This window comes from Mycteria americana, chromosome 1, assembly GCF_035582795.1.
Source record: "Mycteria americana isolate JAX WOST 10 ecotype Jacksonville Zoo and Gardens chromosome 1, USCA_MyAme_1.0, whole genome shotgun sequence".
NCBI lineage: Eukaryota > Metazoa > Chordata > Aves > Ciconiiformes > Ciconiidae > Mycteria > Mycteria americana.
In genome coordinates, this window is record NC_134365.1 from 12,464,464 (window position 1) to 12,492,326 (window position 27,863).

General features: G+C 38.9%; 1 protein-coding gene across 1 annotated transcript; it reads left to right on the top strand.

Annotated features, from left to right (window-relative positions):
* Window positions 1–1,992: 1,992 nt before the first annotated feature.
* Window positions 1,993–27,863, top strand: GNAT3 (G protein subunit alpha transducin 3). Its single transcript, XM_075491523.1, has 8 exons — window positions 1,993–2,110; window positions 8,878–8,920; window positions 13,724–13,865; window positions 17,360–17,517; window positions 21,525–21,653; window positions 25,830–25,959; window positions 26,166–26,319; window positions 27,673–27,863. Exons 1-8 carry the CDS (start codon window positions 1,993–1,995, stop codon window positions 27,861–27,863), a joined length of 1,065 nt encoding a protein of 354 aa, XP_075347638.1.

The following is a 27,863-nucleotide window of genomic DNA, read 5'->3' on the forward strand; positions in this document are numbered from 1 at the left end:
TGTAAATTCAGTTAGTGTTCAGAAATGCTCAAACAGGCTTACTTTTCAAACCCACTGAAATCCATAGAAGCACTGTACTTGCCTACGGTTCTGATAAACAGACACCTGGCACTGATATCACACTTCTGAAGCTGCTTATTTTCATTTTTTAAACAAACCAGTTGTTACTATGGCTGCATAAAGATCTTATTACAGCCTATTTTAAAGCGTAAACAAAGTAAGAATATAGGCCTAATAAAACAGGGCATTTTCTTGCATTGTAAATGTATATGCAAAAATTCAGCTGTTAACAAGTTCTGATTATTCATTTCTGGCCGAGCAGTGCAAAGAGACTGAAAACAGGGCTTCCCGCTCCACTGATTGAGAAGCATGTACTGAAAAAGCACAACTTCAGATCTTTATTGCAGTATGTGGTCTTAATTTTAAGTCTGAGAAGGCTCTCACATGGAATGGGATGAGCACAGCAAAGGACCTGTCTTTTCTCAGACAGCTCTCTCCTGCCCTAATGGCACAGGACCCGTTAGTACCACCGATGATCTTTATTCCTCTCACTCCCATCTTCCCCATCCAGTACCAGTTGCCTTCCTGTTACACCTGGGGTCCACCTACTTCTGCTGTGGGAAAGTTGCTTTTCTATAGAGCAGGATGAGTTAAATGCTTTGCCTCTGGCCCTCTTCCTCATTTATCTTCTGACCTAAAAATACGTCTAACATCACTCAAACCGACCTGTATGCTTATATTTCCCTTTAACATTATTTCCAGGCCAAACCTTATAAGCTTACATCCTGTAAAGTCAGAGTGTTATCGACTATTACTAGTCAATAATTTTAAAATTGTAATATAATTTTTATGGGTTTATGTTTTATATAATTAAAATACTTTATAAAGTGAATAAGTATAATATTACAATTAATTATAGTATTGCACACTAATAAGATTTATTTTATTGAAATTCTTAATCTGAAGAGAAGGGACCAAAAAGAAAGTATTTTGGATCTTTTAGTCCTGACAGTAACTCTACTCTTACGCACTACCAGAATATGACAGTAGAGTGTATTTTCTCAATATACTGCTGACACCACATGCCAAGTAATATTTCCACCGTATTTCATAAAATACTTCTATATTACTATTGCACTATGAAGAAACGAAGATGAAATTATTACATCAGTGGGGAGAATCTGATCTCTGTCCTTTCTTACATAAAAAAGTTGTGGTGCTTTCAGCCAAAACTGGTAACTGCTAATAACATCCTAGAAAAATGGAGCCAAGGAAAGGATACTTTTGGCAGCCAGAGCCATTCATCAAGGAATGGCTGCACAAAAGTATCCCAAAGATGTCACAAATTGCGGTAAATTACCCATTCCCGTTACAAGAAAATAAATGCGCTTGCCATAATGTGAAAATGCAGCAAACATTCTGCATGTTAATTAATAATTCAAAACAAAGTATGTCTTAACTATATAAATCCAAATTCTGTCATTTTTACATAAAGAATACATATATTTAGAGCTACAAACACTGAGAAAGATGAAAAATAAATTATGCAAATGCTTCAAAGACATATAAACCTGGTTTTGCTTCAGGACACCAACACTGATTCACAAGCTGAAAAATTTTTCCTTGAGGTGAGTTATTCCCGATTTTATTGTTTCAAGATATTCTGCACATTTCTTCGAAGCATATGAAGCTGGAATCTGTCCGAAGCAGGAAGATACCTATCCAGACCTCGGTTTTGCTCTTGAATGGTTCATTTTAATTCTATGACATCATAACAACACGTTTTTATGTCCCTATATAAATCCCTGACTGTAGCATCTCCAGATCATGCGACAGGTGAAAAGGGACCGCTTGATTTGAAGGCTGAACACAGAGGTTGAATGGGATTTTAAAATTTTCTTGAAGCACAGGCTGTTGTTCTTCTGAATTAAAGCAACTAGTCTGATTAGAAGCAAATCAGCTGGACAAACAGAGGATTTTTAACACCTCAAGATGGGCAGTGGAGCCAGTTCTGAGAGCAAGGAGTCGGCCAGGAGATCCAGAGAACTGGAAAAGAAACTCCAGGCAGATGCAGAGAGGGAAGCCAGGACAGTCAAACTGCTACTGTTGGGTAAATAGAATAAAAATTGTTCATAATGCTTTTCCATTGAGGGGTTATTTTGCTCTGGAATTACATTTCTGTACAGTGAATTTCCCACCTCTCACTATTTTATTTAAAGAAGACAATCCTGTAATTCATGCACAAAATGCTTTCTAGTTGTGAACATTGATGAAGCAAGCAATTAAGTCACAAGGAAGAGGCTGGAAATGGCCATGTCACTGCATATATTCAATTTTAAATATTATAAATCCCTGACTTTGAAAAGATTTGAGAAATGAGTACCTACTGTTAGAATAAATATTATGATGTTTACTTACACAGAATGTAGCACAGACTTACATTTTGGGGTTTTTTTCATGGATCTATATGCATTCATTTCCAGGATTAAGTGAGATAACTGGTTACATAGAAAATCCACAGGTGTCACAAGGTATTGATGTTGTTTATTTTCCAAACTGTTGCACTTCATTTTTTACAGAAGCAGAAAGTGACTTAGAAGGGCTTTTTTCGATGTATAAAAATGGTGGTGTGGAGAGTAGAATGGAAGGTAATGAAATGAGATGAATACAGATGAATATTCTCACAGACTACTACTTCTAATCCACACTATGATCAATTTATTTACAGCCAGCAGGTGTAATGGCAGAAGAAAAAAATTTTTTTTCTTGATACAGCTTTATTCTCTCTTTTTTTCCATGGTACGGCGTAGCCCACAAGAAATATCCAAGAGCACAATAGCACTGCCACCATCTTAATATTTTTCTTCTAACAGTATGATGCCTGCTATGACACTTTACATTGGTTTCCCCAAATGAATACAAAACCAGCCTTTGATCATTGAAATATTTCTATTTTTTCTCCCTTGTAACCACAATGCTTACAAATGCTTTTAAACTGACATTTATTCAGGCTTAGCTAGATCCCTTTGATAAAGTAAATCGGCTTAACTCTGTTGTTTGGTATCTTATGCAAAAAGTCTATTTATACCTGCTGGGAATCTAACAATTATTATTAATAAAGAAATAACAGACAAACAGAACCATGCAGGTTTCTCAAATAATAACAGGAAAGTAGCAGTTTGATACACTTTATGTACCATCACTATTAAGACTGTGGTTTACAAAGCTTTTCAGTCCAGTGGAGACTATGAAAATTTTCTGTGCCACATGAATACAAAATATTGCTCCTACTGAGACAAGCTTGAGTTGGTCAAAAACCAGAATAATATTTTCATTTAAACTTTCATAAAGTTTCAATACTTTCTATATACTCTTACAAAAAAGGAATTGGCTTATCGAGTTAGAACCAGGGTCCATCTACTCCAGCATCCTTTCTCTGACCTTATCCAACACTGATACATGAGGAAGATGTAAGAAATCCTTTAAGAGGAATTTATAGGCTAAAGAGGAATCTATACGATAAAGAGGAATTTATAAGATAAGCAGTTTCATGATATATGTTGATCTTCAAGTCTTCATGTCTTGGCAGTAGTACTGGAGGCTGTCTTACAGCAGGACACAAACTAAATTACCCCTCCCAGAACACATGTATCTATTTAGTATTAAGAACTTCAGTTTTTAATGTTTCCCAATGTATATAATCAGTCTTTTTCTGTCACTATTAGTATCACATCATCAAAATAACTTTAGTAAAATACTTTGAGATTAGTCACAAGCTATGTGAAAAAGACTTCTAGTTCATTCATTTCAAATCTGAACATATTTCAGTTTCATCAACTATACAAGCACTCTTTTCCTGAGACAAGATGATCATCAGAATCTGAAATACTTTTGCTGAAGTCTTCTTTATAGTGTATATTTCTATAATATCTTCCTTTATTCATGTCATACATGATAAAGATTCAAGTTTGCCAGTGGGTAATGTTTTGGAAGATTTTTTTCTCCTGGGAACTGTTATGACAAATCACAAGAAACCAAGGACTTAGTAAAAAAACACATTGGGGGAAAAAAAAAATATAGAGTTAACAGCTTGAATTTTCTTGTTCTTAAAGAAGCAAGAGGTGAATAAAACGTGAGTCTGTTTTGAGCCTATTGCACAGCTAGAGTGAAAGTGTCTCTTGAACACCTGGAATCACAGCTGCTGAAGCAACGTGTATAAGGGGCACCATGTAGCCCCTTCCATAGTCAACCAGTGAAATGGCCAGATAGGAGAGGATTAAGTCTACTATTTTCAGATCTGGGCCTGTTATCTTTCCATAACTCTGAGGTGATCTCAGAAATGATTCAAATTTTACACTTCATAAATCAAGGGCAGCTCCATTCAAACCAGCCAGCCTAGTCCTACCCTAGTCCTAGGTTTCTGTTCATTCAGACCAGATGGTGCCTCTGTATTACAGACCAGATGTCACCCTTGTTTCTTTTGCAGGAGGCAGATTAGTAGAAAATACTCAGAAAAAAAAATGGATATGCGCATCATAAGTTTTTCAGTGTGGTCATTATGCTCTTACCCTTAAAATGTAAAAAAAGAAGTATTCTGTCCATTTCCTGAGTATTATTTAATATCTAGTCTGGTCTCTCTGCATCCTCCAATATGTCCCTTTACAAAAATGAAATTATATCCAGAAACCAAAGACATAACATTTGTTTATGTTAAGTTCCATGATCTGAGCAAACACATTATCTGTGTTGAGGCGATAATTTACAGTTTTATGACATGCACATAAAAACTGCACATATGAACTGGGGGAAGTGGAAAAGTATGCCACTTTCTGCTGTTCTTCACAGGTTGGCCAGGAGCCAGGAGGGTTAAGTCCTCTGTGTCGGGTGTTCCTATGTTGTCAAGGCCATCCCACCCTCTCACCTTGTCCACAAACCTAGCCTCTACATATTTACACTTCCAAAAAATCAGATTGTTTTATGAGTCTGGAACAAACTCCAAGGTGAAAGTTTTATTTCCTTTGTATCAGGGCCATATCTTGCCTACCACATCACACACAGTTTATATACTTTGTAGGACGCCAGCTTGCAATTTATTTGTGTGCAAAGTACACCACACATCTGAAATGTGGCCACAACAGCTGATGCTCACAGTGATGTTTCACAGAAATAAGAACTTAGCTTCAGTTTAAATAATCATTAAACTTTGAACTGATTTCTTTTCAAAGTATTACTCCATGGTCTCATTGTCTACAGATTCCAGTGGCAGGACAAAACTCACCCTCATTTGAGCTGGTCATCCTCAGATCACTTTACTGAGAATTACTTACTTTTAGGGCACAACTCACCCTAATTTTTTTAATTTAATTTAATTTAATTTAATTTAATTTAATTTAATAATATTAATAATAAATAAAATGTAATTTAAACATCAGCTTCAGAGTGACAAAAATCGAAGCTGTTTGTTTGTTTGTTTTAGTTTTAGTAGCAAATATTTTTCTCCACTAACTATAAGAGGTCTCTGATAAGTAGCCTGAATGTAGAAGTTTATAGTATAGACATTTAAAACCAGTTAAATGAATCAGTTACTGTAGTACTGAAGTCAGGTTTAAGTTCCTGTTATTAACACCTGCACTGGAAGGAAAGACTTTGAGCACAAAGATGGCCCAATAATCCTGTAGACTGGAATACACTGATTTTCTTTTTTTGGGGGTGGGCAGTATTTAAGGACCTTATTCCCTCAAGACAGTTAGATCTTAGACCTTTTCTCCAGTTTCTTTCTCCCACGGAGAAAGTTTGTTCAGTTTGGTAAAAGGACCAGAAAGATACAATTTCCACTCCAGTTCAGAGTTTCCAGAGCTCTGAATGGCACAGACAAGGCTCAGGTAGACTTGTGAAACCTTTTCTAATTTTAATTTCAAGATTTTCTTTTCCTGCTTTTTGCTGTTTTATGTCATTGGAAGTGGCTTTTGTGACAGGTTTCAAACAAAATATTCAGGCAGTAAGTTTTTTAATTTTCTTACTTTTATTTCTGGAAACTTTCCTAAACCAAACCTTTACTTCCGCACAAATAATAACTGTAAAGAGATAATAGCTCTTGCTTTGAGACACAAAAGCAGCTTAATATATAAAAAGAACCTTCTTCAACAGCTCAGCAGCTGCTAACCTTGAAAGGGGCTTGTATTCTCCCCTATTTCCACAACTATTCAAACAAATTCTGCTTAGAAAACCAGTAATGTCAAGTTACAGCTGAGGTCCTGGGTTCTGTTCTCCTTTGAATTTGAGAGCTTCCCACCGGCTTTCAAGCCACCTCTAGTTTTTTCCCTATTTCTGCTCTGCCTATATGCCTCGGTGGCCTGCAGGGAAGAGGCCAGGCGGTGCCGGAGCAGCGGGGCAGTTCGTGTCAGGCTGCTGGGGACGGCTCCTTCGCAGCTCGGTGCCTGCAGCCACGCCGCACGGCACCCCTTCTCGAGTCTCCCCTGCAGCCCCAGCATGCCCAGAAACATAACGGGCTCGGGATGGGGGCGTTTGAAATATCCCAACCAAGAAGAGAGGCAGGTTACAGTCTGCCAGAGTGCTGTGTGTACAGCACCACGCGGAAGGTGGATGTGGCACGCCCCAGGGCGCGGTGAAAGTGATCTCTGGGAAGAAGTACGGGAGCAAACTGCCATCGCGCTGGCAGTGCCGACACCTTTCAGCTCCTAGGAGCGGGGACAGAGTTCCAGGCATTGACCGAGATTTCTGTGCCTTGATTTTCTGTGCCTTTATCCATCTCAAGGAAACTTGGCCTCCAAATAGAGGTAGAGAAATCAGAGGTAAATGTGAAAAGGCGAGATCTTAAATATGTGAAATGCAAAATACAGGCTATGGCATATTATCCCTGGTCCCTATCAGGCTGAGCTATAAATCTTCACAGTGACAGAGAGTTTTTCAAAAGCCAATTAAACTTTCCAAGCTTCAGGACAGGACTAAGTTTGGCCTAAGTTCTCATCTTTTATTCAGAAAACCTGGGCTCACTTATAATTGACCTTTTCACTGCCTCCTAAAGGAAAGCTGCCTTCAGATGCCCGTGCAATCCCATAAGGGCTATCATGATGCACTCTTGCTGCTGTTTCTGCGAGCAGAAGGCTACTGCGGCGGGTGGAAACGCAGCCCTGTCCCTGCTCTCCGATCCCAGGCCCTGGCCGGAGGACAAGGCTGCACAGAAGGGGGAAAGAAGAAAGGAAGCAGGTGCAAAGTAACCTGTTTCTGACCCATTTCCTGGGGTGCCAATGCTGCTATGGCTAACACAGTACTCTGGAGTGAAGCCAAAGTCTGAGAGTCATCTGCTGTTTAGATAAAGGCCCTACTGGATCATAAATTAAAGACGAGCAGAGGTAGAAAAATGCACTCAAAAGATATAAATTATGCCTCCCACTCTATTTTAACTTTGCCTTTCAGATCTGCAAGAGAGGTTCATTTATATATTATGCTTCCTGGCATCTTTCCTTGAGCTGAATGTATGAATTCTCAGCAAAGCCTGCTCTCTTCCCTACAAAAAATGTAGCAAATGCCACCTTGCTGACAGGGCTTTACCAAGTTCTTCAGAAGGGCACTGAAGGAATAATAGATGATCTATGGCAAATTTGCATTTTTTCCAAACCATGGCAGATGGCAGCATCAGCCCATTTTGCATAGACTCGTTTTCCTCTCGCACTTTCCGCCGTTCACATCATGGGCTTTAAAAATTGCTTTGCGTACGGTTTGCTGTCTGTTGTGATTCATTTGAGTAAATAAATCTCTGACATTTAAATGTTATTAGCTTTACAAAATCCGTTTGGAAAGTCTGTAATCAGTTTCTTCCATTCACTGAGAACCCCTCAGTTAAAATAGCTTTGCCCCAGATTTCCTCTTTTGTCAAAAGTATTTGACACCGTCCAGTGAGGTAAATGATAATCTGCAAAAAGAAAAGCAGTGATGAATCCTGTCCCATGGATTCGCAGTCAAAATTAAATCCTCTCTTTAGGTGCTTTCAAAATCTGGCTCTTGTTTAGCAGTTCTTGCCAAGCCTCCCCACTGATGATAGTCACTAGCAGTGATTTCCAATGGAGAAGGTTTGCATTGCGATTACTCACTTTGCATGAGACAAGAAGGGCAAATTAATCGTACATAATCTGACCAAACCTACACCCTAGTGCTGCAACTGGCTGGCAAGCAAACGCCTGTACCTCCCCGCCAGCTATGGGGATTTCCTGCAGAATCGTTCCCAAGCTGGATCTGTTGCATTGCTCTGCGGGTTTCCCACTTGCAGCCACACTACTTCATAGCAGACCACGGGGCAGAGGAACGGGCAAAACACTCGCGTCAAGACACTTGCTCACGTGCTGCCAGCGCATCATGAGCTAGACCACATGCAAGTCTCCACACTCTGTTCTTCCAGTTGCTCAAAGAGGCTGGTTGAAGAGCATGGGACTGGATGGTTTGGCTTACAAAAGGTCATGATACGTATTAAATGAGCAGCTACAAATCATGTAATGAAGGGACATTGTCAGAAACTGTAGTTTGTTCACGTCTTTCTGCCCATCTGCTGAGGATGAAATCAAAATATGACCCGTATTTTATTTCCTTGATAATTAAAGAGTCTATATTTTTCTCTTAATTGACTGAATGTTCCTTTCTTTTCAAATGTCCCTTTCCTTTTCAGAATTAATACTTCTACCAAGATTTCATTCGTTTTAGGTCTGAATGGACACTAGGGAGGGTTATAGTTAGTACAATGGGGATCTAAAACATCTGTATGTCTCTTCATAGAGATAAAATTCTGTGTTGCAGAGAGTTATTTTTAATACTTGCTACTTATTCATGTATCAATCACATCTTCTCAACGTTCCACTTCTGCAGGTGCTGGAGAGTCAGGAAAGAGCACTATTGTAAAGCAAATGAAGTAAGTATATGAATATTCATATCAGTTGTTGAATCTGGTATTTGTAGTATAAGCTATCTAGCTAATGTCTTATTACAATATTTATGCTTATTTGAATAAAAAGCAAAGAAACATCATTCAAATCAAGTTCTCATTCAAGCCCATAAAGAAAAGTACAAAGTGACTAAGACACACAGCTGGATTGGTAATCAAATCTGTCTGATCAAATCATGCACTGGTCCAACTCCTCAGTGAAGACCAGGGAAGCTTCTTCATTGGCTTTAGTAGGAGTTGCAGTATTGTAGTGAGAACATGAATGCATAAGACAACCAGCCATGGCAGATCTACTTAGCCTAGTATTCCATCTCCTGCAGTAGCTAATGAAGGATGTTTCCAGAAGATCTTCAAACCAGACAAGCAAACGCACAGTAATACTTGTACTGGATACCTTCATAGTATCTGATGATCTGTGACTCAGGCACCATCCTGAACCAGAGATGGTATCACTGTGTTTAATAGCCCTCAGTTAATTCATGCCTACGTTTCTCCTGAATCTTTTTTGAACCAATGTAAACTAACATCCACAACGGCAAGTTGTTCCACAGTTTATTACATATGACGTGAATCATCTCCCTTTGTTCAATTTTAATTTGGTCCCTATTAATTTCATTTGACTTCACTGTATTGCAAGAGAAAATACTGAAGTATTCACATTGTACAATAGTGCAAAGTTTTGTTGGTTTTTTTTCCCCAAACTGTGCTCTGTAGATCATTCTTGGTCTCCACAGACTTATTCCAGCTCCTGCCAGAGGTCAGAAAGATTGTTCTCAGGTCTCCCACAGGCCAGGTGAGAACATATTTAGCCGCCAGCCTACACAGTGAGCAGCTGCTCCCCATCATCTAGCACGGGTAGGGACAGTCATAAGAACTGCTTTTAGCAAAGAAAGTATCACCCCAAAAAGTTTTCATACAGTAATCAAGCTGGGAAAAAACAAGCTCAAATGCAGAAATCCCTGTTCAAATTTGGACTGAGTCTCTGGTTAGGAAGATCTTGTGACTGCACCATAAATCTACTACAAGAATACTTGTAGATATTTGTTCAAAGTTCACATGGTACAACACAGATTGAAGCCAGTAGCTTTATTTCCCCTGGCTTCAGAGGAAGGTCAAATTTGTGTGTGTGTCCCCATTTACAATTTACTATCACAATATTTTCACATACAGTAAAACAGGCTAAAACTAAATTCATTCATGTCATTCTTTTAAGGGTAGCCAAAATACTAATTGTGTATCTGGTTTAAATAGATAATCCACTGGAGTTCAAGAGATCATACTTACACAGGCAGCAAAAATCCTCCTTCACTGTGTAACCTGCTAAAATACTGCTGTTGTATCTAGCCTTATTTTCATAGACAATGTCCAGGTCTGCTTCCTAGACCTGTTTAAATACAGAAAAAAATTACACAGGAATTGCAACCGTTTAGACATGACCCCACTTCATAAGCACCAATCTCTTCCTGTGTAAATATCAAGCAGACTGTTTTACGAAATCAGTAATACTATTCCAAATTTCAGTTCTCCTAACTATTTCATAGCTTCACCAATGCATTTTAAAAACTGAAGGCAAAAATGTTATGTCATAAGAGCAATTTTCTACTATTTAAGCAGCTCACTTTGTAATAACACAGATTCAGAACCACCCATCAAATACTTTGCTTTTTGTTCCAGTTAAATGGTGGAAAATTTTATTTCTGTTTTGAGTTCCAATCAGGAGACCCTCCCTATTCAGCAAACCATTGAAATATATTGTGCTGAAAGCTTCCCCAGGTAGAAGCAGATTAAAGATGTTCCTCTGAATTGAACACTTAAGAAGGCTGATAACCCTCAACAGCATCGAGGAGGGGGCAAAAATCTGCAAAGCTGAGAGTTATCTTTAAAGCCCTATGCATTTATAAGCCATCAACCCGATCACAAACATGAATTATTTTACAAGAAAACTGTTCATGAAAATTATCATTTTTCATATAAAATGTCATCTTTCTGTCACAACCAAGGACATTTTTTTAAAAAAAGGGAAAATTTTCAGTTAAAAAAACCAATTTCAGTTATTAATTTTTTCAGTGAAGCATAACATTTTCTAGGGAAGACTGATAGCTGCTTACAAAAGAAATAACTTTGCTGAAAATACAATTTTCCACCAAAGTCAGGGTAATTTTACTCCTATTAATATAATTTTCTAATTCATGAAGCTCATTCTTTCCAGACTGAATATTTCAATCAGAGTTAAATCCTTTCACTAAGCTTTGCACAATATTTTCTGATGCTCAAAATATAGATATGCTGCAAGGCTCTAAAAAGGCTAGGATGGTTATGAGGGAAAACTAAAAAGGAAAAAAAAATAAGCTTCTCTGGAGCTCTGTGCTTCTGACTAGATCATTTCCAATGTGCGATCTAACTTTTTTAAAACCATCTCCAGCATCCTGCATTTATTTTTTAAAGGTTGTTTATTTTTTTCGAGGAGGATGGGGGAACAAAATTTTCCATTTGCTAAAATGCTCCTTCTGGCCATACAAGATGTCAGCCTGTTTTACAATCCTTCCTTAAGAATGACAGACCTTTAATAAAAGCAGCAAAATTCACTACTGATTTAATAGGCTGGCTAACACACCTTCTGCCAGAGGACAGAAATATATTATTTAAAAAAAAAAAAAAACAAACCAAAAAAAAAACCACCCAGCCAAAACCATGAAAACCCTCAAGCAAAACCAGGTTTTCTTTCTGTAATTACAGAATCTCGTTTTATTTCAGAATCTTATATTTTCTTCCTCCCTTTGTTCTTCAAAGGGAAAGCATGAAAACGACATATAAAATAGCCATTTGTGGACTGTGTTAGGGCCTTTCCTTCTCTCTCGTCTCAGATTTTTGCAGCCACAGGCAAAACATCCATCTTCTCCAGAAATCCTGTTACAGGCACCGCTGTGAGACACACAAAGTAGTTAAACCAAGTTCAGGTACTTCATGGGGTTTGAGTTTCTATGTATTTCATTCCATTATTTATAGGAAAGCTACTGCTTTCACAGGTATTAAGGGTAAGAGTGAGGAGGATATGCTTAAGTACCAGTGCAAGGTTCAACATTGATGGCAGCTGAAATTATTTCCTGCTGAAGGTGATCTGGCCCATTAAGGGAGGCCACCTACACCAGCGCGGAGCTCTGGGCTCCATGGCACTTCGCACACAGGACATCGCTTAGGCCATCCCCAAGCAGCAATCCAGGCTACCCAGTGGACTATCATGGAGCTACATCAAACTCCAATAAGAGAATAAGCCTCCCCTCTGAACAATTCTTACTATTTTGTTCAAATCACTGTGTTGGCACAGGGATACATGGATATTTGAGCGGATGGCAAAAAAAGGTTCACTAGTATACCAGACCGCATAACACAGCTCCTCTTTTTCTTTCTCCCAAGTTCAATAGGTTTCTTTTGAATCTTGCAGATTTGCTTGAATTCATGCTGAAAAGAGCATTCAAAACACCAAAGCTTCAAAACAGAGTTTATAGACTTGCCTGGTCTAGAAGTGATTGAGGAAACATTTAGAGAACCCTTTTTTCCTAGAGCTGCTATTCCTGCAGACACAAGAATGCAACTTGTGAATTTTCTGACATCCATAAATCAGAGAGATGTTAAGACACATTCAGTTGTGATCTGGGGTTTGTGCGCACGTGTGTGTGTGAGTGAATTATTTTCTGACAGGGCTGACTTCTCCCCTTGAAGGGAAGGTCTCCCCAGGACACACACCTATACTCATTCTGGGCTAACCTGTCAGATCCTTTCACATCACCCCTCTCTGGCAAGGGACAGGGGAAAAAAAGCCAAACCCCAAACCCCAGAAATTATTTATTTAATAACCTGGCCTTCAACAACTGAGGTGAGGAAGGACAGAGACTTGGTTTCAGCAGCAGCCAAAGCAGTTTGGTGTCTGTTCATTGAGGGTACGCTACACCAGAACGGGTGAAGTTTTCATCCTTTTTCACAGCTCATGGAAAAAGATGTCTCTGAGTCATGATATAATCTGCACACTGATCTTGGAGAACCTTAACCACGTGCCATTCTCCAGTCAAGGAGGATTATGAAATTATAATCCCTCTGTCAGAATTAGATTAATTGAATTTGACTGCTAAGGTTCTTTGTCCTCTGGAATACAGGCCAAATCCTCTGGAGTAATATGTACGTCCCCAAAGCCTGGAGATAATAACAGCAATACATTTCAATAACTAGAAATTGTAACAGATGTACAAAGAAATATTAAAGATTTTTTCTTGTTTTCTTGAGGAAGTACCTCCTAGTGTAGGAATATGTTTTGCAATAATTTTTCTACTTGAGGTAAGATTCTGGATAAAAATGAGAAAGATTAAACAAGCAATGTGACAGCCCATGACTAACATTGTAGATTCCAACAATAAAGGATTTGGGATCTAAGTACAGCTATGCGTCTTGCCCTGTATCCACAGGAATGGACCTGGGTCTTGTTCTGGATTCATACATTATCTTCCATTGACCCACAAGGCAAAAAACCCAATACCTATTCACTCAGACTGGGAAGTCAAAACCTAGCCTCATAAATTTAACCTCACATAGTTGCAGAAACTGCTGTTTAACTGTTCCAGCAGAATAGGCAGATCAACCTTTGATAAATGCTTTTCCAAGGGCCAGATGGATTCAGTTCTTTGTCACGCTGACCATAAAAGTATCTGATCCAACTTTCCATTATTGTCTTTTTTTTAATGCATCCCATAATACTTTTATTTTCTATTTTTGCACCAGGATCATCCATAAAGACGGTTTCACCTACCAGGAACGCATGGAGTTCAGATCTGTCATTTACAGCAACGCAGTGCAGTCTATCCTGTCTATCGTGAAAGCAATGACTAAGTTAGGAATCAATTATGAAAACCCAGCTAGAATTGTGAGTATGACACCCTTGCTCTTGAAATAGGCATTAGAATACATTTTTTGTAATGTAATAGTAGAGACTAGTAGAACAAAGAGGGTTCAGTATTTGCTTTATGACAGCAGAAACTAAGTACTGCTTGAGTTATATGTGACAAGACGTCCTTACTTATTTTTGTTTTCTCAAGACTGATGCCTGAGGTCTAACCTTTGCATAAACTGCCATTTTGTTTGTTACAAAAGAAATGTTCAACTTGCAAAGACATAAGAAAGAAAGAAAAAGAACCTTTTCTTAGCTGCTTAGTCACTTATTTATTGCTATTGGGAAATGTAATAAGTATTTCCCTTTTATGAACAAACCTTGGGGCTCAGCCATGTAAGGAAGGGCCATCTAGACATGTTGGGAATATTTCAGTTTGGCATTACTCCTGGAGCAGAGACCTCCCCGTTGTTTGGATGCAGCCCTGGTGCATTGGCACTGCGGAGAAGTGGAGTCTGACCTTCCTGACACGGTTAGCAATCTATACACAAAGCGCATAGAGGAAAAGCCATGGTAAGAAGACCTGCTACCTTCTGGCAATCACGCTGAATTTTCAGGGACAGAAGTAAAGGAATAACACATACTTTTCTTCTCAGTGCAATGATTTAGCCTTTTGCCTGTAATTCAGACCCTGCTGAGAATTTCTCAAACGCCTGTCAGAATATCAGCTGTTTCCAGTTTTGGCAAATTCTGCCTATTGCCCAGAGGTTTATCTTAGAGAGAATTATATCTGCTTATCTGAAAGAGCTTTTCTTGTTCCAGAAGGCTACATTTCATTACAATGACGTGGTACTTTGACCTAAAAAATGATAAACAAATGCTTCAGAGGTTACTAAAGCTCCTACAGTTATTTGATAAAGTAGAAACTAAATGTTTTCTTCCTGTATTCTTTTAAGGGTCCATGAATGCAAGTCATTCAAACAAACCTAACGGCGCCCAAAAGCAGCACACAGAAAATAGGCCCATGTGAATGTGCTGCAACTTGGCCCATCTCCTCAATTGTGATAGACAGGTGTACTGCATAAGGACCCATCTACCAGTCTACATGGCTAAGACAGTTGAACCTTGCAGCACCTAGCCACAGGTCCTGGCTCGGCCTCTAATATCCACTACGTGGTCCAGACTCTGTTTGCTATCTGTAATTGAGATATGTTCTGCCTGTGCCCTGCTACTTCAGCCTCTTTTTTCAGCCCTGCCAAACTTCCTGAGAGGTTTATACATGTTCACTCATCATCTATCATCTATGCCAGTTTCATAGACATTATTTTCAAGGCATTTCACAGCCTGGGGAACTGGGAAATGAAAATTTTTGTTAAATAGCCCAATTCATTTCTTAGCATTATATATAACCGAGTGTGGAAAACACAGCTTTTGTCACTTTATGATTTATAGCACAGTAAGCCCACTCGTACTGTCATTGGCAGAACAGGCCTCTAGGAATACAGTTGAATACACCTGTATAAAATAGTTGCAGTGCCTGCCTTCTTCTCCCCCAGAACCACACAAGAGCAACCTGGATGTGAGTTTTAAAGAAAAGAGAAATTTTGGTCACATTTATTTGAATCGCCACTAAACATTGCCCTTTCTTCCAAAAACAAACTTAGCTTACATTTTCCATAAAATCATAAGCCATTTATAAGCTTGAGTTGTTTTGATATAAGCTTTGATTTCAGCTGGACTTTGTTCTTGCTGTGTTCTGGTCCAGATTTAGCTGCTTCAAGTCATCTAGCCCAAAGACTGGGCTTATCTTGGGCCCGAAAGCAACGGGTTTATCCGTGTTCCAGGACTGCATGCAAAAACCTCTTAGTGGTCCTGGAAGTGCCTCAGCACGTAATTTTGAACAACATCTGTTCTGGGGAGAGAGGTTTTTTTTTTCTTCCTAAAGCACCATTGCAATCTATTATTACTAAGAAAATCATCTGAAGGCTGTTTAAATGCCAGAGAGAAACAAAACATTATATAAATCAGGGTTATGATAAACTCAATCTGCCGCTATCTTCCTTTTTTACGTAAGCATCAATATCCACAGTTGCCACCTTTTGCATAATAATCAATGAACATTTACGGTACACCTGGAGGCTCTGAGCTCAAGGCTTCCCATTGGAGGCTATTCAACCAACAAATCCAACATTGTAGGAGGATAGCTATAATCATGAAATGATACGTGATATCTTGAAGGAGAGAACATTCCAACTCTTATCTTGAAGCTGAACAAGTGTGCGCCCTGGAGAGCAGCCCTGGAGTCAAATGAGGGGCACACACGAGAAAGCATGACCAGTTCTGCTGATCCCGGCACTGAGCGAGAGGGTGGGGGTGTAAATGGAGCCGGTGCTGTTTGGTGTAGAAGGGCAATTGTACGGCTGTTCTCCTTCCTCTTTCAAATGAAGGCAATTCTCTAGTGGTTATTTCGCCCTTTTTTTTCTTTTTCTCCGTGCTAACTCAGTTTCTCCAATATTTTAGTTTCCAATATTCAGTTTCTCTCAGTATTTTAGAAAACCTGCAGAGTTTTATTTTTGATCAGTCGCTGACTTTTACATAAACTATTTCTATTGAAACATAAAGATATAGTACATTCTTAAAATACATTTGTTACAAATTATTGGGAAGATGTTTTCTATTTTTGAATAAAACATACTCCCTGCCAAAACAGTGTCTGTCAGAATCCATTTCTACTTTTGCAACTGTTGACTGCAAGTCACTTCAGTTGTCTACTTATACAGCTAGGAAGGAATTATATTCTATAATTATCCACTGCTGTGCCAGGGTATCAAATGACCCTATTTTAATCATGCTCTTTATTTACAGTACATTCCTGAGCTGTTAACCACTGAAAATAAATATTTTTAATGTAACAGATTACTTGAAGTCTTTTTTGATTGACTGCAAAAGGAAGAAATTACAGAATAATACATTTAAAATATTTGGGGTTTTATTCAGTTATAGATTTCTTCTTCTCCAAACAAAAAAACCTAGGAAATGCATTCACTAGTTATATTCACTTTGCCACATTTCTCACTGTGGCCTAAAGCTAGAATTTTTTCTTCCAAATATATTTTAAAATATATTTATCTATATATTTCTGATTTGATATGATATGTCTGAGCTTTAAATATTCCTTCTAATCTAGTTTTTGATACCCCACTACTCTCTCTTACAATAAAAGCCCTCCTTCCAAGTTAGACCTTTCGTGAACACCTACAGTAAGATGAAACTGAGCCCTTGCATGAACAAAACAAAACAATAAAAAGAGGAAAACTCTGTGTATCATGATTTAAGTCTAACCTTGGCACTAACTAAAGCAAAGTGAGCTTGTAAAAGGATGCTTACATGCACAGGAGAGTACAGCGACCTGAAAAAATCAGTGAAAATGAGAAATTTTGCCCCTGCAACTCATTGTAAACCAAGCATGTCTTCAAGGAGGTGGAGGGGCACAGTGCACTTGCACAATATTTACTGAAATTTCTCTTTAGGAAGATGAAAGGAAGCTGTGTGCCATGGCAACAACTCTGGAGGATGGCGACATGTCTTCCGAATTGGTTGAACTCATCAAACAGCTGTGGAGCGACGGCGGGACCCAGGCCTGCTTCGCAAGGGCGGCGGAGTACCAGCTCAATGACTCGGCAGCCTAGTAGGTGACACCAGCTGCAGGCGCTGAACAGCTGGCTCTTACCGTAACGGACAGCACAGGAAGGCTTGCGACAAGAACTCTTCCTCACGTGCAGAATAGCTTGTGAAAATTATTGCCCATTAACCTGAAAAAGAATGAGGGTTTTTTGCTAATGTTTATAATATATTAGAAATGCTTAACTGAAGGAAACAAGTGAAAACAGGGAACAACTTGTTTCTGTGATTTTGTTTAAACTGTAAAAAAAAAGTCTATTCTCTCTCTAGGTAATTGTAAGATTGACAAAATGAGGGAAAAGGTGAATCGAAACAGCTTAGGTTTTACCTAGAGTTGTACTTTGAATGTTCACATTTCAAGCTGCTAAACATAAGTCTGGAGAAAACTATAAAAAGTTTCCTCTAAACTAATCTGGCTGCACGGACGGGTGTTCGCTGGGCCATTACCGTCTCAGCATCCAGCTGGTCTTGGCCAGTGGTGCTGCAGCCACTCTCCAACCTGACAGCCCCGGCTCCCCTTCTGCGGCCTGGGAGGTGGCAGGCAGAGAAGCAGGGGACTAGGGCTGCTCAGCTCTGACCCCACAAAGGGCCAGCATTCAGCTGGGGTACATCTCCTAGCTTAGATACAGTCAGTAAGCTTAGACTTTTCAGGAGTCCGTGGTTTGGTTGCTTCTGCAGCTGTGCTTGCAGGTTACAGTGGACCTGCTCTGCTGTCTTCTCCCTAAGTTCCTACAAGACCCAGAAGGGAGGTGTCACCTGGGTTGGAGTTTTCCTAGAATGCATAAGTCTGACTCTAGACCTGGGGCAAAGGGTTGTTCCAGCTGAGGTCCACCTTCCAAGACCTGCAGCTGGAGGTTTCTCTGCTCCTGCAGCTCCTCCTACAGGCTGAGGGCACCTGCAGAAAGGAACCTCACAAGGTGTTGGGTGTCCCTTCTGCTCAGCAGGGAAAGGCACGACCCGAGTGGGGGCCAGGAGCCAGGCAAACTGAAGGCAGTAATAGCTCACCAATTGTAGACAGTAGAAGGGAGATACATGAAAATATTAAAACTTCTTCATCTCTTTACATCTTCAGAACAAGAATGAAGACCTTTCTGCAAGATATCTAAACAAAGAAAATATTGCCCTGTGTTGATTTGTGCCTGATTTGGCAGTATTTTATGGCAGCCTTGTATTTCTATAGGAATAGTACAGAGCAATCTTGTGTTTCCTAATGTATCCTTTCTGACAGGCCACACTGCAGTTCCCAGCACTAAAAGCCTCTAACAAGTCAGTCATCATACCTAAAAGGAAAAACACTTCTTGAAATTAAAAACCAACCAACCAAACAACAACAACCAAAAAACCCACTAAGGCAGAAAAAAAAATATATTACCTGTTTACTAGCTAATATTCTAGTGTGTACACTATGCCTGACAGATTAGATTTTGTTGCCTAAAAAGAAGACAGGATAGTCTAAAGTAATTCCTTCTCAGTGTTATGAGCTGTGTCATGTTTTAACCTGCAATAGGTTTCGGTATTTAAGGGAGGTAGTACAGACAGTAAAGGAGCCAATAATCATTATTTATTGCTAGAGTTACATTAAAAACAACAGAGATATATTTTGTCATCTGTTTGAACACTTCCGAAAATCCTGCTAATCCTCTGTCTTCATCTTTCAGTACCTGATGTTTCTGAAAATCTAGCCTTTGGCTCTGAACCATCAAAATCAACTTCATTTTTGCCCTTGCTGCTGGGTTTCTAATGATCACTTCAAAACCAGCTAGAGTCAATCAACCATCTAATGCTACATTTCAATTTCTTTTAAAACCAAAACCCTGCTTCTCAGCTCCTGTGAATCAGCTCCTACACAGAGTATTGATTTATACTGTGTAAACTCTGACTTTCTGAGGTTATGTTCTCTGAGTCTTTTCATTATTAATTCATGCTAATGAAGTTTGATCACTGCCCTTCCTCTGTGTGTTTAATTGAAAAAAATGAGATCTTCTGAATAATAGAAAATCCCCTGTATGTCAAACTTGGCTGGAATTTCTTCCTTAGACTCACCTGGCATTAATCCTGTTTTAAGATGGAGTGATGGGGAAGGAAGGGGCAAAATCAGGATTATAAATCGTGACCTTAAATGTCATTGTACAGCTACCAGTATTACATAGTGCTTCTTGCTCGCTCGGTCATTTGCCTTTCAGGGTAGGATTCGTGTTCAATTCAGAATTAGTACTGAATTACTATTCAACTATTCAACTATTCTGAATTAGAACACTTACTAATTCACGTACTAATCCAAGCCAAGGAAAGGCCAGGCATTTAGATTAACCTACAAGTCTAGGTTCCCTCTTTTGCCAGTGGAGAACTGGCCTGCAGAGCGTCCCCTTGGAGCTGCCTACAGCTCTACGAAGAATCTGAAGATGCCTCTCTTGCTCCATTACCTAGATAATTAACTTGGTCTAATTTTTTATGCAATTACAATTGGCTGTTTTGAATTGAATTTAGGTATTTGTGACTAAGAACTATCAGATCTTTATAATGAATTTTATATACAAGTGTTTATTTTAGTGCTTACATGCTTTATAAATTGCAAAATATCTTTTGTTTCTGCCTTCCACAAAGGCAAGCTGAGGTGAGTTTGCCTCAGGCCCTACTCAGAGAACCAGAGCTATACTGCATTTTTTTTAAAAACAGATTGTTTCCTGGACTCAAATAATGGGCAAACATTGAATTACTCAGATCAACTTCAGCATTCCTTGTTGAGTGGCTGCAGTCTATTCAACTTAAAATAAGAAAGTCCCATTTCCAAGCATTACTTACAAATCTCCATATGGAAGATTCTAGCTTTTTAAAAATTTATTTTATTTTATTTCATTTTTTAACTTACAGATGTATAAAATATTGCAGACAAAGATGATGAGCTGTGAGGTTTGTTTTGGTAGTTGTCTGGTTAAACTGAACAGCAGAACTTCATGCTGGGCAGACTTTATGTTAGAGAAGGAAAAAAAAGGCATGAAGCCTAATAAACATTAGAGAGACTGTGTTTTCTTTGGCAGAGACAAGAGGCTACAAATGGAAAGGTGCCAACTGGGACACTGAAAGCTTGAAAATGCTTCAACTATATGTGGTTTCTTGCTTTTGGCTTTGTTCTTTATTTGAATATTAGTAGTTAAAAGGTAAGAAGCTATTCAGACTTCACCTCTTCCTTTCCTTTTGTCAATTCATAAGCAGATTCCTAGACCAGCCAGTAGGATGCATAGGCTCTGTCCAGCCATTTCAAGAAAGCTGCGTGCCCCTGGAAGAGACAGGAGAAGGGTTGGTGGTAGGACAAGAACAGGCTTCAAAGATCTGGTTTGGATTCTCGTTTCATGCAGATTTGATCTCTGTATGTCAGACATAAAACCAGATAATCCACTCTTTTTCAGGGGATTGTGAGAATACCAACCTAGGGGATCCTCAGCTTCATTGAAGCTTCTGGTTTTGATTACGAAATTTTTTTTTTTTAATTATCATGTACCTTCCTGTTGTAAACCGATAGGTCTGCAGGGAAAACAGCCCCTAAATGTGAATTCCTCCAAAATATTGCGCCCTCCCTTTCACTTAGGAAGATACTGTTACAACAGGTCTGATAGGCTGCGATAACTTCTAGTCAATCTGCGTCTGAAAGATGCTTGCGGTTCTTCCCCTGTGGTGTCAATTCCCACTTGCCAAAAGCAAATGGACAAAACCCCTTTGCTGACAAGGTGGGTTTTTAGCATTCCTGAGGAAAATAAGGATTTTCCTGAACTGAAATTCTCAGGCAGATTTTTATTATATACAACTAAATTACACTTCTATATACAGGAAAAAAAAAAAAAAAGAAAAAAAGAAAGGCTCTGCATTGTGGATCTAGGTTGTATAAAAACCAATAGTATTGTATTTAAATGTGTAATTTACAAAAAATATTTAAAAGCGGCTCAATATGAAGTGATTATGTAATGTTCATTTCACCTTTTGAATTCACCAGTCACCATTTCTTTTTACTCTCCTTAGTTACCTCAACGATTTGGACAGGTTAGCAATGCCGGACTATGTGCCTACTGAGCAAGATGTTTTGCACTCCCGAGTGAAAACAACTGGGATTATAGAGACTCAGTTTTCTTTCAAGGATTTGAACTTCAGGTACAAAAGCCATGTTTGACAGTTTCCTGTGGTTTCAGCTTTCTTAAGTATTTTCTTTCAAAGGTGTTGACCTATTATAATATTGGTAATCCCATTGTGATAGCCTTGAATCCACTCTTATTTAATATTTGGAAACAGCCAAAAAAGCAAGATATCTCAGTACCAGTACTCCAACTTTAAGCATATAATGGATCATCAAAAGATCTCAGAATATCAGGTTCTAAAAGGACATTTTTACATATGTAAGTGTCTAAAAGCATTATTTGTATCCCGCCATTTGAATAATTGTTTGTGACATTTATGAAATTTGCCTACCTTAATGTCCTTAACAGCATGCAAAACATTTGATGACTACTAATTTGCATGCACTCTCAACCTTTCACTCTTGAGAACAGAAATAACTGCTCTTAACACTGGAATGCATTATAGTTGGCAAAAAAATAATAATTTCTGTCCCATGGGAAATTTCAGTATTAGCATGCATGCCTTCATGCTCATTTAAGACGAAAAGCAAAATGTTCAGAAAAAAATCTTGAAAATAAAGTCTCTGAGAAATTTGACTGAAAATAATTGACACTTTCAGATACTCAAGATTTTGTTATGCTTGGTGAACCAATTAAAAACATCTAATTCTACATGAAAATGTATTTGAATGAATTATGATAGTTTCAGTGTTCTATAACGCTTTTCTCTATGGACTGAATTCCATTTAATTCTTAATTTAAAGGCTGGGGTGCATATTGAGGAATGTAGCCTAAAGAAGAAACTGTCTGTAGAGACAGACAGATGTATAAAACACCAAGATTATAACTTTTACATTTTTCATGGGGCTTCTTTTTTTCTCCTCATGTGGCAATTAAACATCCCCCAAACCATCTATGCTACCACACAGATGCTTTGACACAACGGACATTACATATACAAAATAAGATTCTGAAGTAGATGCCCTACAAATAAATTATTATCACCTATTGATACACTGATCACTTGTGAAAATTCAGCACTTATCCACAAACGCCACGGTGCAATGTCATAGACATCATCATTTTTTTCTCTGATTAACATATTTCCAGACAGCTTTGTACACTGGAAATCTGAGCACCTTCAGTTACAACCAGTTTATGTAAGAAATTAAAAAAAATCAGGATGGAGAAAGAAATCATCAGAATGCAAACCCTCTTTGACATGAATGCTACCAGTCCTGATATTAGAATATCAGAATTGGTGTCTAGGTCCAACTGAAATGCAACACAACTGAGAATTAAGTTACCTGAGTGTCTGTAAACAAGAGGAAGGCTCCTAATGCCACCACAAACACTGTGCTTAGCCTCTCTGCTATGCATCACAGTAGTGTTACGTGAGTAATTTCATTGTGGTTTTAGGCACTTGAGTAACACGAGGTAAAATCACTACAAAATAGTCTAAGGGTTTTGAGCTGCTAGAGGGATGCAGAGCAGCTATAAATCCATCTTAACCAGCCAGTTACTGCTACTTTGCATTGCCAGAGTAATGCAAAACAGCTGGGGGATCCTGATGACTCTGCTCTTAGTTTCATAAGTACCATAGAAATATCTATAAAGAGAGGAACACTTCCACATTCAGAGTGAGTTTTGGTTGATGTACTTAAATGAGGCTTGGGGTCACAAGCCATACATGGATAAAAAGAAAATATGAACAGATGCCTCATTCACTAAACACTTGTCCCTCTTCTGAACGGAATGAGGCAGAAAACATTTTGTATCTGTGCAGTAAAAGTCTAGTAGTCCCACTACTGCTCCAGGGAACTGAATTACAGTTGCACAGACATCTCTTGTTATTTGCTACCTTCTTAGTGGTGACTTCGCTGGTTTAGTGCAATTTAGCTTTCTTGAGCTCTTCAATTTATTTCACTAAGGTTGACTTTGATTTCCAGAGCTCAGAACATACTTAAATATTTTTAAAAGAAGATCCGATTTCATAGGTCCTCTCCTGCTGTCATTTCCATTGACGTGCTAGGAAGAGTTTGACTGAAATCAGGCAAGCTTTATTTTAGTCTTCAGGTCTCACTGTAGGTACCATTAGGACAAATGAATATACAGCTAGTCCCGTACCTGTAGCTAAGATTTCCAAGAGCAGTGCTGGGAAAATACAGAGCTTTCAAGACTGACTTTGACTGTCTTGGTAAAAGAAAAAGATCATCTCAGAAATACATTTTCTACCACTCACAGAGGGACTTCAGTTTTACATGTGCATACGTTAAGTTCTGGGCTGACATGAGAACAGCTAAGCAGACTAAGGTTAGTACAACAAAAACTGCCCATAGGCATTGCCTCTGGCCTTGATCTTGTCCTATTTTAACTGACTCCTCATGAATATTTCACAAGGCCATATGCTAAAAGCTTGCAGGAAGTGAATACAGATTCATGTGATTATGTATGCTTGCAAAACTTTACTGCAGACTAAATTTTGAAGCTTTTTTCCCCCCATAACTCTGATTTCAGTTGCATACCGCAAATCAAGGAAGACACGTAATGGCAGGTGACTTTAGGGCACTAATCACAGCCAAAAGTCAAGATGCTTTACTTATACTGACCTCACTCTTCCGTAGGCATACTGAACTCATATATGCTTGGAGGAATGCCATTACTCTTATCAAAATCTTGCTCCACAACAGCTTCCTGATTTCCTAATAATTCACATTTATAGACACCCAATGATCAGACAAAGGGATGAAATGTACTAGAAAAAAAAAAATTTTCTCTAATTACTCCTCAGCTGCAGAAACAGTTCATCACGAGCATTGGGAAGGGTTTCATTTCTTCTAAGCAGGATGAAAAATGATACACAATAACCTTTGTTTCTATCAGCTACATTGCTGATGGTGAAGAAAACAGAGGATCAATACACTGCAAAAAAACGGTGTTTCAGTAACAAATTGTTCTTGCTCTGTTTATTACTGACATGACTTTTTCATACTGAATCCCAATATTTTCATTGCTATAAAAATTGAGTTGTGTTTAATTTTCAGATACTGCAGGAGATACACCCAGAGAGTAAGATCTAATGCATTTTCTTGAAGGAAGGGATAATGCAACAGGGGATTAGGTTTTACAGTTTTAAGTTCAACAACAGGCAGCGCAGGGAAAAGTCATCATGCACACAAGGAAACAGAAAAAGTAAGGGTAGGATAAATTCAATTTTTTACATGTTTTTTCTCCTTTCTAATGCACTTGAAAAATGTTCAAGTTTGGCACCTCTTATGTCAGAAAAATAGTGAAAAGAAAGCCCTGCCCCTTATCACTGAAGAATTGCAAATATAAGTGGGAATTTTGAAAGCTAGTGCTAAGCAGAACAATGGCAGCTTTGACGACAGCTCCGTCTCAGTCGGGCCCCAACTAGAGCCCTAACTAGGTCCCAGCTAGGTATGCTCAGTTGGCTTTGGACCCCACATAAAGAGTCCATAAAAAGTTCACATGACTCTATCCAAAGGCAGTAATTTCTGGCAAAGACTGAAGGAAATTAATGCAGAGGACAGCCCTACATTTTCCTCTCTACAAATGCAGGGATTCCTACTCCCCATGAACTGCTACTTTAACAGCAACTAATGGGATTGATAGGGCAGAGACCTCCACACACAGACGCATGCTGCAGGTTACACAGCTAGCTAAGTGATCGCGCCAGGGCAATGAATAGATGACTAAATATAGATCTACACCAGTCAATTAAACATAACCAGTCGGTCAACCCATGACTGGCTTTCAGCCTATGCCTTATTGATCAACGTGTCAGTTCACTACAAGCAAAACTATGAAGTAACAAATGACTGGATTTGAGGGTCTTTTGCCAATGTTTCACATATGAAGTCTGTCCTGAATAAATCCTTGCCAGCAGGGCTTAGTCATGCACTGAGCTCTTATGCAGAGCCTCACTTCCTCAACATGGAGTGCCACCTGAAAGTATTGAATGTACTTCCTATATGAAGGTATTTAAGCCTTTACGTTTCATTTTATGCCCACTACAAAGCTGTAAATAATACATAGTACTTCTTGACCTGTTGGGATAGAAACAGGCCAATATTTGGAAAAGCTGGATATTTGATTGTCATTCATCTCCAGTTGCACTCTGCACATTAACAGCATGACTATGTCCTTATTAGGTAGTGCTTTACATTGTACATCTGTTATTTCTTCTGCAAAGGATGTTTGATGTGGGTGGACAGCGATCAGAGAGAAAAAAGTGGATTCATTGCTTTGAGGGAGTTACTTGCATCATATTCTGTGCTGCACTCAGTGCCTATGACATGGTTCTGGTGGAAGATAAAGAAGTGGTGAGTCAGAAGAGACAAACAACCCTTTTTGCTGCTAAGTTTTAATGTACTCTCTGATGGCATATCAGAACTATTCCTGTTCCTTGATAACAATTCAAAGGCTATTATGCTGTATTGGTTCTTGCCAGTAAAGAACATTACAGTAAAAATGACATATGGGGATGAGATTTGTCAGTCTCTCATGTTTACCTTTTGCATCTCAACAGAACAGAATGCATGAAAGCCTTCAGCTGTTCAACAGCATCTGCAACCACAAGTGCTTTGCAGCCACTTCCATTGTGCTGTTTCTAAACAAAAAAGATCTCTTTCAAGAGAAAATAACAAAAGTTCATCTGAATATCTGCTTTCCTGAGTATAATGGTAAGTTTGGGGTTTTCAGAAGAAAATACATTCAGATGATTAGTGTAGGCCATGCATTATGGCCTACATAAAAGTGTAGGCCACGTGACTCAGGTCACCTGTATATAACCATTTAAATACTAAGCACCTTATCCAAGCATCTAGCCTTTCCCTCAAAAGAATGGTATGGGACAGACATGGCCAGAATCCAATTCATCTCACCTACTCATGATGCTTATCCTAGGGTGGGGTCATCTCTCTCTGGAGATGCTTATTTCTCTCCACTGGCGGTAGAAGAAGCTGAGAGAACGAGAAGTTTCAGATGGCTGAAAGTGTGGTGTGGTGAACCCAGCCAATATTTCAGTACAAGTCAGTGGCTTATCACTCACACACACCATAATGGAATCCAAGTTTTTTGTCCCTATTTTGAAAACCCATTCCATAAAGGAAGTCTGTCTCTTTTTGCATGTCACAGTAGTGTCTACTGGAATAAAAAACAGCAGCTGCTCCCAGCTGATGCAAGAGAATATATGAGGCTATGTCAGAAAGTGTCAGAGAAAAACCAAAATCTGTTGGTATTTTAGTATTAACCATACTTAAATCAATATTCTTATCAGAAAACGGGTTCTGTGCACTTCCTGAAAACCAGCTCCTTCACTCCCCTTCTCAGGACACATCAACACAGAAACCCAAAATTGCTCAGTGCTTCACTGGGGTAATCAAACATTATGTGCTAGACTCTGTGGAGCTACACCACTTTCCACTGCCTGAGGCTTCAGACAGGATGGGAGCCAGCAAGGGCTCCAGCAGCAGCCTGCTCCAGGAGTCTCGTCCTGCTCCAGACCCACAGCGAGACCGCAGTACCAGTGTTCACACCTGCTGTTGTTCTAAAGGGGTACTACCAAAAGGCAGAAAAGCTGCGTGAAGAAATTATGACTGAATATATAAGCATCTGAATGTTTCCCTTTTTCCTTCTTCATTTCTTTATCTCTTCATTTTTGTACTTCCCACCAATTTTGTCTGCTTTCTACCTGACTCCCTTTGAATTTATGCTCCTTCCTTTTTTATTCTGTTTCTCTCACTTTCTCCTCTCTCTCTCTAAGGTTCTTAACTGTTTCACACCAACTTACTCAGGAGCACCGACTTCACTTCAGAAATGAGGACTTCTGGTGAGGCATTGAAATTTAAATTTAGGTGGGCAGCTTAGATACAAAATTTTCCTACCTAATACATGAAGTTAATTTCCTTTAGGGAAAAAAAAAAGAAAAGAAAGAAAGAAAAAAAACAGAAAAAAAGAATTCTTGTTTCTTAGCAGCTGTGAGGAAGTACCAGTTGAAATGTGTCTCCTCTTTCTTTTACTGTTCTCTCCACTAGGACTAAATACATTTGAAGATGCTGGAAATTACATCAAGAAACAATTCCTAGACTTGAACATAAGGAAAGAAGATAAAGAGATATATTCTCACTTGACATGTGCCACAGACACTCAGAATGTCAAGTTTGTATTTGATGCAGTCACCGACATAATAATCAAAGAAAATCTGAAAGACTGTGGGCTTTTCTAG